This window comes from Oryx dammah, unplaced genomic scaffold (assembly GCF_014754425.2).
Source record: "Oryx dammah isolate SB20612 unplaced genomic scaffold, SCBI_Odam_1.1 HiC_scaffold_20, whole genome shotgun sequence".
Classification (NCBI taxonomy): Eukaryota; Metazoa; Chordata; class Mammalia; order Artiodactyla; family Bovidae; genus Oryx; species Oryx dammah.
In genome coordinates, this window is record NW_024070204.1 from 33,323,617 (window position 1) to 33,341,453 (window position 17,837).

The 17,837-nt window shown below is 35.4% G+C and overlaps 1 protein-coding gene across 2 annotated transcripts in view; it reads right to left on the reverse strand.

The window, feature by feature from the left end:
* Positions 1-17,837, reverse strand: part of LMBRD2 (LMBR1 domain containing 2) — a 58,420-nt gene that overhangs the window by 15,193 nt on the left and 25,390 nt on the right. For both annotated transcript variants that reach the window (XM_040262329.1, XM_040262330.1), the window contains exons 6-13: positions 17,201-17,411; positions 10,641-10,715; positions 7,661-7,774; positions 7,119-7,302; positions 6,548-6,729; positions 5,554-5,687; positions 1,716-1,821; positions 981-1,078 (exon numbers count right to left, since the gene is read on the reverse strand). In XM_040262329.1, the coding sequence (XP_040118263.1) occupies positions 981-1,078; positions 1,716-1,821; positions 5,554-5,687; positions 6,548-6,729; positions 7,119-7,302; positions 7,661-7,774; positions 10,641-10,715; positions 17,201-17,411 (1,104 nt within the window). The remainder of the gene's footprint in view (positions 1-980; positions 1,079-1,715; positions 1,822-5,553; positions 5,688-6,547; positions 6,730-7,118; positions 7,303-7,660; positions 7,775-10,640; positions 10,716-17,200; positions 17,412-17,837) is intronic.

Sequence of the window (17,837 nt, forward strand, 5' to 3'; positions counted from 1 at the left end):
GACAGAGGAGTCTGGTGGGCTACAGTCCATGGGGTCACAAAGAGTCAGACACAACTGAGCGACTTTCATTTTCACCAGTTCATATTGTTTTATTTTAAATTATAATCATTTGGCTCCTTTACTTATGAGAAGATAAAATATAGATGCTTTAAAAAAATTCAACAGAGAATTTATTTGAAACAATATTTGTCTTTTTACTCAATATCCAAGTGTTAGAATATCAGTATAATAATATACGCTATTTGTAAACTATTTGTAATAACTAATTACACTGAAAGATTTAAGTGAAAACTGGTTGGATGAAACTTATTATCAATAAAATTTTTTTAAGTGGCATTTTTGGTGAGTCATGGAGCACTGAAGCAATGAAGAAGGTAGGTAGGCAGAGTACAAGATGAAGGCACTTAACGTGGAAGTAGGGAAGACAAGCTGCTAGAAGCCAAGGACACCTGTCTTTTAACTCCTCTTGAGTCTGATCTCTCCCAAGCTTCTACCAATTTTTCTGATCTGATAAAGAGAGTAGCCCATGTACTTTCCATGTACTGTCTGATTACAACTGCTCCTTAATTGATCTTTTGTGCTGATTATGGTCGGAAACATCCAGAAACCCAAAAATTATTATGCGGAAAGCCCTAAGACTAATACATGTTACCAAATAGAAGCTGGGCAAGCAGGTGTTTTATAAGATACACTGGCTACCATGACCAAAGGCCAGGACCCAGAGTTAACATGCTGTTATTAATCCTATCACTTTGTAGACCAAATACTTAGAATAACTCTCTTTTCTTGATAATATCTTTGGAGGGAGACCCTGACCCAGCACTCAAGCAATCTCTTTAAACTATCCCCAGCATTCCCAAAGCCACAATAAAACAAACAACTAAAACCCAATCAGTGAATATTTAAAAGAGTTTTAAGGAGAAAGATACCCAGATCAGGATACATATATAAGAAAAAACAAGCAATGCTAAGTTTCTTACCTAAAATACGTAGCAATGCAGAGAATTACCACCAACATAGGATAATATATATAGAACCCATCTGCAATAAAGGATAAAACTTTCATGGAACCCATAATCTGAGGAGCAAGAAAAAAATTTAGTTAAATCAGTACAGCTCTATATATTTCATTCTTTTTCATCATTAGAAAATTTATCCATAACCAACTATAGCAATAAATTTGGAGTTTTCAAAAAAGTAGAAATGAAGCATTAAATAGACTGATTTTTAAGTCCTTATCACAAGAGGAAAAAAATTGTGACTATGAGGTGATGAATGTTAACTAAACTTACTGTGATAACTATTTCACAATATATACATATACTGATTATGTTGTACACCTTAAAATAATACAATGCTATGTGTCTATTATGTCTTGATATGGCTTGTTTTCTCTTAAGAAATTAATATAAATATTACTGAAAATCATCAATTACATTAAGACCATAAACATAAAGGTTAATATTATTATAGGTCAGGTCTGTGAATATGCTTAGCTGGGCCAAAAAAATTTTGTTTATAATAAAACAAAAGCAATATTACCTTTACCCAGTCATTAGTAACTACATATACAATGTATAAAAGAAAGTTCAAGTAATTTTTAAAAAGATTCTAATAATGCGATAGAACTGTTTGCCAGCAGTAAAAAGAAATTTCATAATAATAGCATCCCATATAGATAATGAATCTAAAGAACTCTTTTTTACCATACTTACAGATGTATAAGCAGTTGGCTGTGTATTTTGGTGAGAGATGGATGAATCCATGTGGGTCAAACCCAAGAAATTAAGACATAAAGGAGGAGTCAAACGGCAAAATAACCTGCAATAAAGCATAAACAAACACAATATATAAGAATAAAGCAGCAACACACATTTTATGTTATCTTGAAATACACTGAGAACGTTTCAGATCATTGTATTATTCTTATCTATTTGTATTTTGAATTCTTAATATGAACTGCCCTTACTTGGAAGACATTCTGAAAGTCCTATTAATACCACAGTCTCCTGAAAAACATCAACACCTACAAAACAAAACTCCAGTCTCAGGATGCCTCCTTTGGTGAGGTTTGCCACTGCTTTATACAAACAATTTGTAGAGTGGTTTTGTATGTGCCTCTTCTGTGCAATGTAGCTCAATCCTCAAGGTGAACTGTACTCAGTACATAAAAGATCTGAAGTTGTACCACATTATGTGAACTCTGACAACTACAGATATAAATAATTGTTGGAGCTCAGTTTTTTCTTATTATGTTTTATTTTTTAAATTAGAGGATAATTACTTTACAATATTGTGACAGCTTTTGTCATATATCAGCATGAATCAGTATTAGGCATACATGTCCCCTCCCTCTTGAACCCCTTTCCCACACCCCTCCCCATCCCACCCATCCAGGTTGTCACAGAGCACTGGGCTGGGCTGTGTTAAGCAGCAACTTCTCACTGGCTATCATTTTACATTTGGTAATGTGTATGTTTCAGTGCTTTTCTCTCATATCATCCCACACTCTCCTTCCCTCACTGTGTCCAAAATGTCTGTCTCCTTTGCTGCCCTGCAAACAGGATTGTCAGTACTATCTTTCTAGATTCCATGTATATGTTTTAATATATATTTGTCTACCTTTTTCTGACTTATTTCACTCTGGACAATAGGCTCTAGGTTCATCCACCTCATTAGAACTGACTCAAAGTGCATTTCTTTCTATAGCTGAGTAATATTCCATTGTGTATATATACCACAATTTCCTTATCCATTCATCTGTCAGTGGCCATCTAGGTTGCTTCCTTGTCTTAGGTATTGTAAATAGTGCTGCAATTAACATTGGGGTACATGTGTCTTTTTCGATTCTGGTTTTCTGAGAGTATATGCCCAGTAGTAGACTTGCTGGGTTGTATGGTAGCTTCATTCCTAGATTTTAAAGGAACTTCTATACTGTTTTCCAGGCTTCCCTAGTAGCTCAGCTGGTAAAGAATCCTCCTGCAATGCAGGAGACTCTGGTTCAATTCCTGGGGCAGGAAGATCCCCTGGAGAAGGAATACGCGATCCACTCCAGTATTCTTGGGCTTCTCTGGTGGCTCAGACAGTAAAGAATCTGCCTGCAATGCGGAAGACTTGGGTTCAATCCCTGGGTTAGGAAGATCCCTGGAGGAGGGCATGGCAACCCATTCCAGTATTCTTGTCTGGAAAATTCCATGGGCAGAGGAGCCTGGCGGGCTACAGTTCACGGGGTCTCAAAGAGTTGGACAAGACTGAGCAACTAAGTACAGCAGCACAGCATACTGTTCTCCATAGTGGCTATATCAATTTGCATTCCCACCAACAGTGTAAGAGTGTTCCCTTTCCTCCATACCCTCTCCAGCATTTATTGTTTGTAGACTTTTTGATGATAGCCATTCTGACTGGAGCCAGATGATACCTCATTGTAGTTTTTATTTGCATTTCTCTAATAATTTTGAGCTTCGTTGAGCATTTTATCATGTGTTTATTAGCCATCCGTATGTCATCTTCGGAGAAATGTCTGTTTAGGTCTTCTGCCCACTTTTATACTAGCCTGTTTGTTTTTCTGGTATTGAGCTACATGAGCTGCTTATATACTTAGAAGATTAATTTTTGGTCAGTTGTTTTGTTTGCTATTAATTTTTCTCATTCTGAGGGTTGCTTATAGCTTATAGCTTCCTTCATTGTGCAAAAGTTTTTAAGTTTAATTAAGTCTTATTTTATTTCCATTATTCCAGGAGAACATAGAGGCTCTTCCTATGGTTTATGTCAGAGTGCTCTATTTTCCTCTAAAAGTTTTATAGTTTTTGGTTTAACATTTAAGTCTTTAATCCATTTTGAGTTTATTTTTGTGTATGATGTTAGATGTTCTAATTTCATTCTTATACAGGCAGCTGACCAGTTTTCCCAGCACCACTTGTTGAGGAGACTGTCTTTTCTCCATTGTGTATTTTTGCTTCCTATGTCAAAGATAAGGTGCCCACAGGTGTGTAGAATTAGCTCTGGACTTTTTATCTTGTTCCTTTGGTCTATATTTCTGTTTTTGTGCCAACATCTCTCCACTTGTTCATGCCATCTTTGATGTCCTTCATCAGTGTCTTATAGATTTCTGCATATAAGTGTTTTGTCTCTTTAGGTAAATTTATTCCTAAGTAGTTTATTCTTTTTATTGCAGTGGTGAAAGGGATTGTTTCCTTAATTTCTTTTTCTAATTTTTCATTGTTAGTATATAGGAATCCAAGGGATTTCTGTGTATTAATTTTATATCCTGCAATTTTACTATATTCATTGATTAGCTCTAGTAATTTTCTGGTGGCATCTTTAGGGTGTTCTATGTAGAGAATCATGTCATTTGCAAACAGTGAGAGTTTTACTTCTTTTCCAATCTGGATTCCTTTTATTTCTTCTTCTTCTCTGATTGTGATGGCAAGGACTTCCAAAACTATGTTGAGTAACAGTGGTAAAAGTGGGCACCCTTGTCTTGTTCCTGAGTTTAGAGGAAATGCTTTCAGTTGTTTACCACTGAGGATAATGTTTGCTGTAGGTTCGTCATATATGGGCTTTATTATGTTGAGGTATGTTCCTTCTATGCCTACTTTCTGGAGAGTTGCGACCAGATAAAAAGAGAACCTTACAAAACAAGGAGCTGGAGAACAGGAAGAGATGAAAATGAACAGAGGGTATGAATATAAAGAGGTGATGAGGAGTTATTTTGTGGTGACAGAATAGTTTTGTATCTTGATTATGGTGGTGGTTACAGGAATCTACACATACACACACACACACACACACACACAAATGAATAAAGTATGAAAAATAGTGAGAACTAATAAAGTCTGCTATGGTCTAGTTAACAGTAATGTGTCTGTGTAAATTTTTTGCTTTTGATATTGTACAACAGCAATATAAAATGTCTCCACTGGGGGAGGCTGGGTGAAGGTTACCAAGATTCTGTATTGTATTTGCAACTTCCTTTGAATCTATAATTATTTGGGGAAAATGGGTTTAAAAAAAAGTCTTAGAGATGCTTCAGATATTGATTCCTCTTGAAGTTCCCAAAGTCCAGTCCTAAAAACCTAATATAACTAGTTTAATAATATGGACTAACAATAGATTGTGCAATTTAGCCCAAGCTGGAGCCATCTCTCTAAAATTCTGCTAAATCTCTTAGCAAAAGTCATTCTTTTGGTCTTCTTAGTCCTCTACAATTCAGTGTGAGACCACTGAGTTTTTCTGATTCTCAGAACACTTTCTAGACTTAAGTCTCTAAAATCTCAAATGTTTCTATTATTACTAACCTATTTACTGACTTCTAATTGGTAAATCCAGACTCACTATGCCCTTCCTTTTGTTCCTAATCTAGCATACCTATTTTAACCCTAAACTTCAAGCAGGATTTAGTTAGCAATCAACAAGCATCTAATTAATATTTAAACCTAAGCAACTAGCTCATAGAAATATAGGTGTTAGTAAAAGAGCCATAAATAACAAAAAATAAAAGAAACATTTATGTAATGGAAACATTTTCCTTGTTTCTAAACACAGTCTACTTACATGCCACTGAAAAGAAGGCTATAAGCATCAGTCTGGTGATGTGAAGCCAGGTAGTAATAGTTAAATACACGAATCCTGAACACAGTAGAATAAACACAGATACTGAGGAAGAAGATGGAAAGAAAGCAAGCAATCTGAAAAAAACAAAACAAAAACCCAGTTTCAGACTAATAGACTTCAGTTCTTTATATACTATTATAAGCGTTATCTTTTCATTCCAACTAACATTTACTGACATTCTAAAATTTAAACACAGTAATAGCTTTTTAACCACCTAAGAAAATGAAATTATGAGAAAAAAATCTAGATCTTAATCAGTCTGACATCCTATCCGTAAGTTTCAAATCTACCTCCTGAAGTGAGCCTGTTCTCTCATTCCCTTGGCAACTCTTCACATGAAGACTAAAATTTATCTAGCTTCACTGGCATCAGTTCAGTTCAGTTCAGTCCCTCAGTCGTGTCCGACTCCTTGCAACTCCATGAATCGCAGCATGCCAGGCCTCCCTGTCCATCACCAACTCCCGGAGTTCACTCAGACTCACGTCCATCGACAGTGATGCCATCCAGCCATCTCATCCTCTGTCGTCCCCTTCTCCTCCTGCCCCCAATCCCTCCCAACATCAGAGTCTTTTCCAGTGAGTCAACCCTTTGCATGAGGTGGCCAAAGTACTGGAGTTTCAGCTTTAGCATCATTCCTTCCAAAGAAATCCCAGGGCTGATCTCCTTCACTGGCATAAAGTGGATCAAAATATTCTCATAAAAATATTGTACGCTATTTTGCATCTTTTCATCTCTCTTCAAATACAATTCTTAATTTTTATAGTCTGGGTAAAATAATGAAGCTCATTTTTGGAAATCTGAATAATAACACTGTGGGGAACTTCACTGCTTTCATTATTACTGGAAGAAATATGTGGAGAAAAGATACAACAGTTAAGGATTAAACTTAAACCACAACTGGCATTTATTTATGACACATATAAAATAAACTGACCTCGATATAAATATAATTGTATGTTTTTTCAGCCAGCTGTATGAAGACTGCAAAGAGGGATAAGACAGGTCTAGTGCTAAAGAATGTGCACTCTGACCACACAACTATCACGGAGAATATGGACAACACCACAGCAAGTACCCGATAAAACCAGGGTCGCAAAAGACATTCCCAGTACCACTCTGTAAGATAAAAAGAAAAAAGATGATTAGGAAAACCATAAAGAAGCAACAGTGTATTTACAGTGTTTCAAAATTCCCCCACACAAGATACATAATTGCAAAGAAACATTGGGTGGAAACAAGCAGACAGCATCCTAAACAAATGATCACCAGCAACAGAACAAACTGATATTATGGGCCTCCTGCTCTGAGAAGAACACAACATCACTGCTGAGGTATTCCTGCCAAAAATGCAGAACCTGCATCTGATCATGAGGAAACATCAAACTCAAATTGGTGTAAGTCAAAAAACACAATTATAATTCAACTCTGCATTGGTGAAAATATACACTTTCCACCAGGAAAATTATCAGCATCAAACTTTGAAATGTATATCAAAAATTACATACCAACTGTAGGATTATAAAAATATTGAATAAATCTATTTTCTGGCTCTGGCGATTGAAAGGTATGAACAAACTGACAAGTAGCACTTGTTTCATTTTTTGCTACATCTTCTAGATAAAACGCTTGTTCCAAAAGAATCTGCCATTGCACTTGAGTTCGCCGATGTCTCTGAACTGAATAAATCACCTAAAAAAGACAGCAGGGGGTATACCTGTCAGTGTTCTGAAACAACAGTGATTCAACTCCCCACTAAGGACCATGTTTTGGTTGTCACAACAACAGGGAAGTGCTAATGGCATTTACTGGGTGGGGCTGAGGATGTTAATATTCTGTAATACATGTAACAGTTTGCTCAGTGAATAATTCTCTTCCCCAAATGCCAACAGTACTCCTGTCAAGAAACAGGAAGTTAAAACACTTCCAAGAATAATGATAAGGACACGATCAAAGGAAGTTTCTGATATACATTCACTCAAAACTCCTTTTTTGTAGGCAGTAAATCTAACTAAAATCATCAGAAGGTAAAAATGCTATATAAAGTTACCTGTTTATGTAGTTTTACCAGACTTTTTTCACTTGGGTAGGTATTATGCTTTTCATCAAAATCTTCATAATCATCCATGTTCCTGCCCATTTTTTCCTGATACTCTATAGGGCACTAAAAGGAACAAGTAGATTTTTAGAAATTTTATTTGAAAAAAGATAAAAAATTTTATTTTTGTTAAGAATCTTTCATTCTTAAGCATATCTAATTTTCCTGCAAATATCTTCCAGAGGTGGAGTCACCTACCCTATTAGTCATTTAATACACCTATGAACTTGGGCAAGTTAGTTAACCTCCATAAATAGGTCTCAAAAGATAGCAAATATAAGAGAAATGATTACAGAATTGATTCTCATGACTGTCATCTTAGTCAAAAGAAACACTAGCTAATGATTAGTATGACAGATTTAAAACATAGGAAAAGAACTGAATAGCCACATGCAAAAAATAAAATAAAAAATGAAACTAGACCACAATTGCACACCATATATAAAACTCAACCCCAAATCGATTAAAAACTTGAATGTAAGACCTGAAATCATAAAAATCCCAGAATATAGGCAGGATGCTCTCTGATATCACTCTTAGCAACTATCTTTCTAGATATGTCTCCTCAGGCAATGGAAGCAAAAGCAAAAATACACAAATGTGATGGTTTTTCCTGTGGTCATGTATGGATGTGAGAGTTGGACTATGAAGAAGGCTGAGCGCCGAAGAATTGATACTTTTGAACTGTGGTGTTGGAGAAGACTCTTGAGAGTCCCTTGGACTGCAAGGAGATCCAACCAGTCCATTCTGAAGGAGATCAGCCCTGGGATTTCTTTGGAAGGAATGATGCTAAAGCTGAAGCTCCAGTACTTTGGCCACCTCATGCGAAGAGTTGACTCATTGGAAAAGACTCTGATGCTGGGAGAGATTGGGGGTAGGAGGAGAAGGGGATGACAGAGGATGAGATGGCTGGATGGCATCACCGACTCAATGGACTTGAGTCTGAGTGAACTCCGGGAGTTGGTGATGGACAGGGAGGCCTGGCATGCTGCGATTCATGGGGTCGCAAAGAGTCAGACACGACTGAGCGACTGAACTGAACTGAACTGAAAAAGCTTTTATATAGCAAGGGAAACCGTCAATAAAGTGAAAAGACAACCTACCAAATGAGAGAAGAATTTCAAACGATATATCCAATAAGAGATGAATATATATGGAGAAGGCAATGGCACCCCACTCCAGTCCTCTTGCCTGGAAAATCCCATGGATGGAGGAGCCTGGTAGGCTGCAGTCCATGGGGTCACTAAGAGTCGGGCATGACTGAGTGATTTCACTTTCACTTTTTGCTCTCATGCATTGGAGAAGGAAATGGCAACCCACACCAGTATTCTTGCCTGGAGAATCCCAGAGACAGAGGAGCCTAGTGGGCTGCCGTTTATGGGATTGCACAGAGTCGGACACGACTGAAGCGACTTAGCAGCAGCAGCATACAAAATATATAAAGAACTCATACAATTCAACAATGAATAATCTGATTGAAGAATGGACAGAAAAGCTAAATGGATATTTCCCAAGGAAGACATACAGGTGGCCAACAAGTACTTGAAAAGATGTTCAACATCACTAATTATTAGAGAAATGCAAATCATCAATCAGCTATTATCAAATGAAAAGAAATAAGTGTTGGTGAAGGTGTGGAGAAAATGGAATCCTCACACACGATTGGTGAGAATGTAAATTGATGCAGGCCACTATGGAAGACAGTATGGTGAGTCCTCAAAAAATTAAGAATAGAACTACCATATGATCTAACTATCTCACCTCTGGGATTTTATCTAAAGAATAAGAAAACAGTAATCCTAAAAGATATCTGTACCCCTAGGATCACTGCAGCATTATTTATAATAGCCAAGAAACAACCTAAGTGCCCATCAATGAATGAATAGATAAAGAAGGTGTAGTATACGGGTACATACACACACACGCATGCACACACACAGTGGAATACTACTCAGCCATCAAAAAGGGAAAATCTTGCCATTTGCAACACAGATAGACCTGGAGGGTATTATGCTAAGTGAAATAAGTCAGATAAAGAAAAACACTATATGATTTAACTCATATGTGGAGTATAAAAAACTAATAAACAAACAAATGAATAAACCAAACTAAATAAAAACAAACACTGATACAGAGAAAAAAGTAGTAATAAGGATAGGGTAAAATGGGTAAAGGGGTTCTACTGTATGGGTAACTGATGGAAAATAAATTTTGGTGGTGAGGATGGTATAGGGTATATAGAAGTAGAAATATAATGTACACACAAAACTTAAAATATGTCATAAATCAATGCTACTTGAATTTAAAAAAGACTTACATATAAGTCTTTAAAAATAAACATAGGAAAAGGAATAGTTCAGTGGTTCTATGGTTGCTGAGAAGATAACTGGGAAACTCATTTATGGAATAATCATTTTTGTAAGTATATGAATACCTCCAATTCAATACTAAGGCATTAAAATCTTAATTGTATAGTTTTTTTAAAATATCTATATGAAATATCTTACAATATCATTTATTTTATGAAAAATTCTTATAAAATAACATGTACAAAGCTGCTTAAAAGTGATTACTGAGAACTTAGTTTAGTTTCTTACAGGAGATATGCCTTTAGTGACTACATTTAATGACATTTTTACAACCTATAAACATCCATCTCCATCACTGTGTCACAGCAATAATTTTACATTATTTAACATAATCTCTATAGCCATATTTCAATGGAAAATACTGCCAATAAATAATGTTAAACATATAATAATGAACAAACTTTATGTACAATTACTATTAATTTACTGTTAACATAAAAATGGAAAAGGCTGGAAGACATCAATCATACACTGTTTGTATACTTTTCTGATGCTTTTATTATAATATTAATTATGTATCTTTATATTTCAAAAGAAAGTACATGAGAATATTATTTAATTACCTTTTTAAGTATTGTATCAACACATTTTCTCAGTGGGTGGTTATACTTGATGCTCTCATTCACTTTACGAACTTCCTATAAGAACAGTAAGAGAAATAAAAATATTTCCATTTCTATAGATTAGGTGTTTCAAATCAGGATGCTCTAGGTATTATATATATTCTCACAAGTTTCGTAACAACCTAAATTACTCAGCATATAAAACTCAGAGTTCCATCTCTGAATAAAAGTTCTTAATAACAAAAATAAAAATATAAAATTATAGAACAAATTTATCTACACCCTCACACTTTCTATACATTTCTAAGTTTACTGCCTTATCATTTGGTATACAAAGATGAATATGCATTAGAAAAACTCATGAACCATCTGTCCAACTTTGCGATTCTAAAAGAATAAGACTTTGTTCTTCCACCTTGCTCCTCAAGCTCAATTATCTCATTATCCAAAATGCAGCAAAGAAACCAGAAGAAGCAGAACAGGCTAAAAATATCACAAAGCACCTGCTCCTTTCCAACAACAGAGTACTTTCAGCAGTCACAACTAATGATTCATTCCACATTTTTAAGATTAAGAGTACATTATATGTCAGCACTGTCCTAGGTGAAAGGTCACCACAATCCATACTGGAGGGTGGAGTGGGAAGACATGGTGTTGTAAGTCTTTCACTAAGATTACAGTGTGGTGATGAGATAATTAAATAAACAATTTAAAGAGTAAGAAAGGCATGAAGGCATTAGGCAAGGGAATCTTTAGAAGCACTAGTTCTCAAAGAATCGCAATATCCTATAATACTACAGGAAATTTTTGAAAAGTTGGAACCACTTTTCTAGGAAGAAGAAACAGTATGTTCAAAGGCTGGGAGGCAAAAATGAACCAACCAGGATATTAAAAAGAACATTCTGATTACAGGGCAGAGAAAGGATTTAAGGGATGTAAAACTGGAGGCAGAGAAACCATAGAGTGTACAGACAAAGCTGTGAAAAAATAAAATATATATGGAAAAAAATATCATCCTTAATATATGAGGCGTTTTAAAAAATCAACAGAAAAATGGGAAGCTATAGAAGAAATGCCACTGGCAATAAATAACTGAAAAAAAATTCAATCTCACTAAAAAAAAACATAAGTTTTAAAAATAAGGACAGTTTCTCTTGCAAAATTATAAAAAATTGCTATTTTGTAATGAGGTAAGACTGTAGGGGGGAAAGGCCTCCTATATACAATAAAATGTCAAATAATCTATTTGGAAAATAACTTAGCAATATCCACCAAAATTTAAAATACGCAGACCCATGAATAATCTGTACCAACAGACATTGCTCCTGTCAAAGAGCTTAGCTGAGTGAAGAAAACAGGTATGATTCAAACAGAAATGGTGTGAAAACTGCTCTATAATCTAACATGGAAAATTTTCTGATGAACTGATTATTTAAACTGAGATAAAAAGCTAAACCGAGGATATGAGTGAGCCAACCAAAGGAAAGAGTAAGAATATTCCAGACAGAGGGATAGCATGTATGAAAGTCTCCAAGCAGAAGAGAACAAGGAGTTTCAGGAAAGTGAAAGAAATCCAGTGACTAACAGGTAAGGAGAGTAATGGTCTGAGTACTGCTTGATCAGGTTGAAGAGTAAGAGCAAAGTACTCCAGAAGGCCTTAGCAGCAGTTCATTTTGAGGTCAATGAACAGGCCTAAAAACAGAATGAAAAGATTTGGCTTTTTAAAAGGTGCCTGAAGTAATCATTACAATTTTCCATTCTAAGCTACCTTAAAGTTCTGTTGACTTGTTACCATAACTTTGAATATAAACTATAGTCTGTTTTTATTTCATTAATGAAAGTATTTTTCCTCTAAATTCTTTAGTTATAATAATAGCTTATTATACAAAAGTTAAGTTTAAGTATAAAATATTGATATTGGCTATACCTTATGAGTTTAAATTCCTTCAAAGTTCATAATTTTTATAAAATGCAGAAAGTATTTGAAATAGTAGCTTCTCTTCTTCATATAAAATAACATAATTTGAATTCTGTCTTTATTGTATCATTATAGTCAACTCAACATAATTTGAACTCTGTCATTACTGTGTCATTATAGTCAACTCTTCACCAGACAAAATACATCAAATCAGACTAAAAGGCAATTTTCAGTGGAAGTAAGTAGCTGTTTTTCCCTCTCCAAAATCATCTGCCTCAAAAAACGACAGCAGGTAGAGGTGACCTCTAGCCATCTAGCAAACATTTCTTTTGAATGATTTGACATAGCTTGTAAGTTTTATTAATGGTTCAAAGAAAAGAAACGGACACACAAGATATACATAATTCACTCCATGTAAAACATATCATAAAACACTAAACTGGTTTTTATAAAACATATTTGGGAGATTTTATGGATAGCTGAAAAATATAATTAATAATTACCCCCTAAAAAAGGTGACTGTGATCTGTTAAAAGATGCATTCAAAACCAGTGTATTTCAAGTTTTCTCTCAAACTAAGTTATCAATAGTCTCATTCCATGCTTTATTCTGCACAACTCCATCTGATTGGTTATCCTAAACCATATACAAGGTCTCAATGATTCCTCACTGCTTTCAAAACATAGTCTGGACTTCAGTCTGACTTTCAAGGCCCTCCCTGGCTGTATATCTTTCAAACTTTACAAACTTTACATATTATGTTATGCTTAATTAGTTTCGTTTAAAAATCTCCTGATATCTGAGCAGAATGCTGTCAGCTATGAAAATTCTACACTTCCTTCAAGGCCCAGGTCATATTTCACCTCCTCCATTTCATCTCCACTGATCGCTACTCTGAAGCGAAACTTCTCAACACTGGAGCATGCATCATTTACACTGCATTTGCCATAAACTGTGAGGAACTGTACAATTTTGTACTCTAGACAGTTAGTACCCTAATAGCTAGTTCCACATAGCACTTCAGATGGCAGAAAGATATTAAGTATTTATTAAATGATAAAAAAAAATTTTTCTCCACAAGTTTATAAATTTTCGGACATTCAGAAAACAGGAAGGACCCAAAATTCCCTTAAAATACATAGACAAAGAAACCCATCTGATAAATTGGGGGAGGGGGTAAAAGGTACAGAGTTCTTTTATTTTGGGGAACTTCCTGCTATTTGCAAAACAACCATTAAGAAAAGAGTATCTCTTACGATATAAAAATGGATCAAATTAACACTTTGTACACCTTAAATTTAAAGAGCCTCTTGATGAAGGTGAAAGAGGAGAGTGAAAAAGTTGGCCTAAAGCTCAACATTCACAAAACTAAGATCATGGCATCTGGTCCCATCACTTCATGGGAAATAGATGGGCAAACAGTGGAAACAGTGGCTGACTTTATTTTGCTGGGCTCCAAAATCACTGCAGATGGTGATCGCAGCCATGAAATGAAAAGACACTTACTCCTTGGATGAAAAGTTATGACCAACCTAGACAGCATGTTGAAAAGCAGAGACAATGGTCAACAAAGGTGCATCTAGTCAAGGCTATGGTTTTTCCAGTAGTCATGTATGGATGTGAGAGTTGGACTATAAAGAAAGCTGAGCGCCAAAGAATTGATGCTTTTGAACTGTGGTGTTAGAAAAGATTCTTGAGAGTCCCTTGGACTGCAAAGAGAGCCAACCAGTCCATCCTAAAGGAAATGAGTCCTGAATATTCATTGGAAGGACTGATGCTAAAGCTGAAACTCCAATACTTTGGCCACCTGATGAGAAGAACTGACTCATTTGAAAAGACCCTGATGCTGGGAAAGATTGAGGGCAGGAGGAGAAGGGGACGACAGAGGATGAGATGGTTGGATGGCATCACCAACTCAATGGACATGGGTTTGGGTGAACTCTGGGAGTTGCTGATGTACAGGGAGGCCTGGAGTGCTGCAGTTCGTGGGGTCGCAAAGAGTTGGACATGACTCAGCGACTGAACTGAACTGAACTTATATCAGATATATTCAATAAAAAAAGTGCTTTCTTATTTACATGGAAAATTTTCTCTTATATAAAATGTTTTAAATCCCTCACACCGTAAACCTATACTAAAATAGCAAAGAAGGCATCAATCCCAATCCTTAATTTACCACAGCCTATTTTTAAGTACAGGACTCCTACATAAAAACAACAACAGTAACAAAATCTATCTTTATTAAGATACTAAAGGTTCCTCCCCAAATTTCTGTTGTTTAAACCACCCAGTTCACAGATCTAGAATAATAAACTGCATTTAATTTATACTTGGTGAAGGAATTTTGAATAAACTCGTGAAATCTACATTCCTTAAATATGAAAGAACTGAATTTTAATATCAACTTTTGAGGGGAATGCTATCAAATGATCTTTCAATTATTTTATTATCAAATGTAAATTTTCAAATTTTGTAAAAAATTCAAATCTTCAGTTAAAATTTTTCAAATATATCAAGTATAAAAATTACCAAATATAAATTAATTTCTTTTGAAAAATATAATAGTATCCATCATATGCCTAAGGAATGCAACAGTTCTTAACATTTTATAAACAAATGCTGAAAAGTCAACATAAAAATTTTCAACCACAATCAAAGAATCAGTATTCATCAGTATTCATTCTTTTGTTCACTTAAAAATGGTTGCTGAGTATCTAAGAATTTAGAGAACCAAGGGAGGTGTTATGGGTTGGAACTCTGTTCCCCCAAAAATCATATGTTGTCTGAACACCCAGTACTTCATAATGTAATCTTATCTGGGAATAGGGCTTTCACAGCTTTAACTGGTTAAATTAAGAAAAGGCTTACTGGAATGGGGTGGGCCCCTAATCTTACTGGTGTCCTTATAAACAGAGGAAAATTTGGACACACACAGGCACACAGGGAGAATATCATGTGAATATAAAGACAGAGATCTACAAGCTAAGGAACATCAAAGATTGTCAGTTAACTATCAGAAGACAGGAGATGTGGTACAAATTTCCCTATAGCCCTCTAAAGGAACCAACCATGCTGACACCTTGATCTTAGACTTTAGCCCCCAGACCTCTGAGACAAAAAATTTCTGTTGTTTAAACCACCCAGTTCATGTACTTTGTTATGGCAGCCCCAGGAAACTACCAGAGAAGGCTTCCCTGAAGAATTCTCATTTGTATTGAGAACTGAAAATGAAGTAGGAATTAGCGAAAGTGAATGGAGAAAAGAGGGTTCCAAGATTCTGGGAACACCGCACTCAAAAACAGAACAAAGAAAGCAATGAACATAATGTTTAAGAGTAGGGGTCAGCAAACCAGATCCAATCCAGCCCACCATCTGTTCTTATCTGAACACATCCACTGCTCATTCATATTGGGTAGGGCTGCTTTCCATGCTAAAGCAGCCAGTGAAGCAGTTTCAACAGAGAGCATATGGCACAGAAAGCCTAAAACAGTTACTATCTGGCCCTTTACAGAAAAGGGCCTGTCCCTATAAAAGCACTAACTAGAGTCAGACTGCCTGGCTCCATCACTCGGTAACTGTGTGAACATGGGAAAATTACCCTCTCTGTGTCTCACTTTCCTTTATAGAAATAAGGATAAAAAACCTCCCTTATAAGGCTGTTTTGAGAATTGAATGTATTAATATATATAAAGTGCTCAGAAAGGCATAGGCAAATATGTCTATAAGTCTATATATTTGTTTGCCTACATGTTTGCTATTATCATCACCATTAATAAGTTTGAGGAACCAAAGTTGACCAGTGTTAGAAGACTTTAGAGGCCTGAGATAAGGCTTCAGATTTTGACATGGGTCAAATCATTTTTTGATTGGCCACATTACAGTATCTTGGAGACTACTCTAACATGAATGAAAGCTTTTAGTATAAGGTTTCAAGCTGAAGATAACATTATTGGAATAGCATATTTTCACAGAAGAGCAAAATCTGAGGTGACTACATTCTTTTTAAAATCAACTAAATTATTAAACAGCAAAATTTTGTACTTTGCTGTATTTTACATGTATATTATTGAAATTTATACTTTCAACAACTTTATGAGATTTGTTCAAATTATATGCATATTACAAGTGAGCAAAATGAAGCACCTTATTAAGATTATAGACAGGAAACAAAACTGAGGCATACAAATTCCCATGAATATTGTTCTCTAAAGAGGTTTCCAGACTTGGTGGGATTACTTTGGGTCAAACATTCAGGAAGAAGCCTGACCTTTAACAGCAATTTTCATTTCTACTATGTCATGGTAACTATGTAACTTATCATCTAACTCTGACCACTTTTTGAGTCTCAACTTTTAACTTTTAAAAGTTACCCCAGGATAACAAGCATAAGCCTGTACTGTTAAATACATTCACCCTACATCTTTGTCAATTAGAAGATGGAGATGATATCTTACGAAGTTGAAATGCCAATGAGTCATCTGAATGGGTGAGAAATTCTTTAGAATTAAACATCACCAGTTTTTCAGTCTAAAGTCCACCAGTATGCTGTTAACACCACCAACAACAACAAAACCAACAGTGTATACAAAAAGTGATACTTAAAACTTGATAACTGTTGACTCCAGCATTTAAACTTGCTTACCTCCATAACATCTTCTAAAGTCTCTTCTGCATCTGCTTTCTCTGTCATCAATTTGGCTGCCTTAAAATAAGTTTTCATGAGTAGATAACCTCTTTTTGCACCATTCCAGTATGACCGAGGAATTTCTACCAAGCCATACCCCAACAACAGCACAAGAAGAAACAGACCCCATGTATTTGCAGCTGCTATCCCAATTGTCTGAAGCTGGTTCCTTAGAAAGAGAAAACATAAGCAGATAGCTGTGATAAATTTTTCTAACAAAAACATAAAACGAAACTAACTAGTGTTAAAGGGTTTTTCAGAAAATAACTGCCCTACAATATAGATCCAATGTTATATGAAAAGTTTCAACCTTCAAATCTCAGCTCCTCTTTTAGTAACAGTAGATAATCTGTGTTGTAATGAAAAGTTAAGAGTGTGACTGCAGAAATAGACACAGCAAACACTGCTTCTATTAGAGTTAAAATTAGAATCTTAGGAAAATTTATGGCAAAAATTATCCTGAAGAAAATACATTTTTCATTAGGCACTTTCTTATTTAATATTAACCAAGAGAAGACTGAAAAGAATTTAAGCCTGAAAAAATTTTGTTTTGAAGCAGACACACACATCTCTCAAGAATCCAACAGTAAGGATA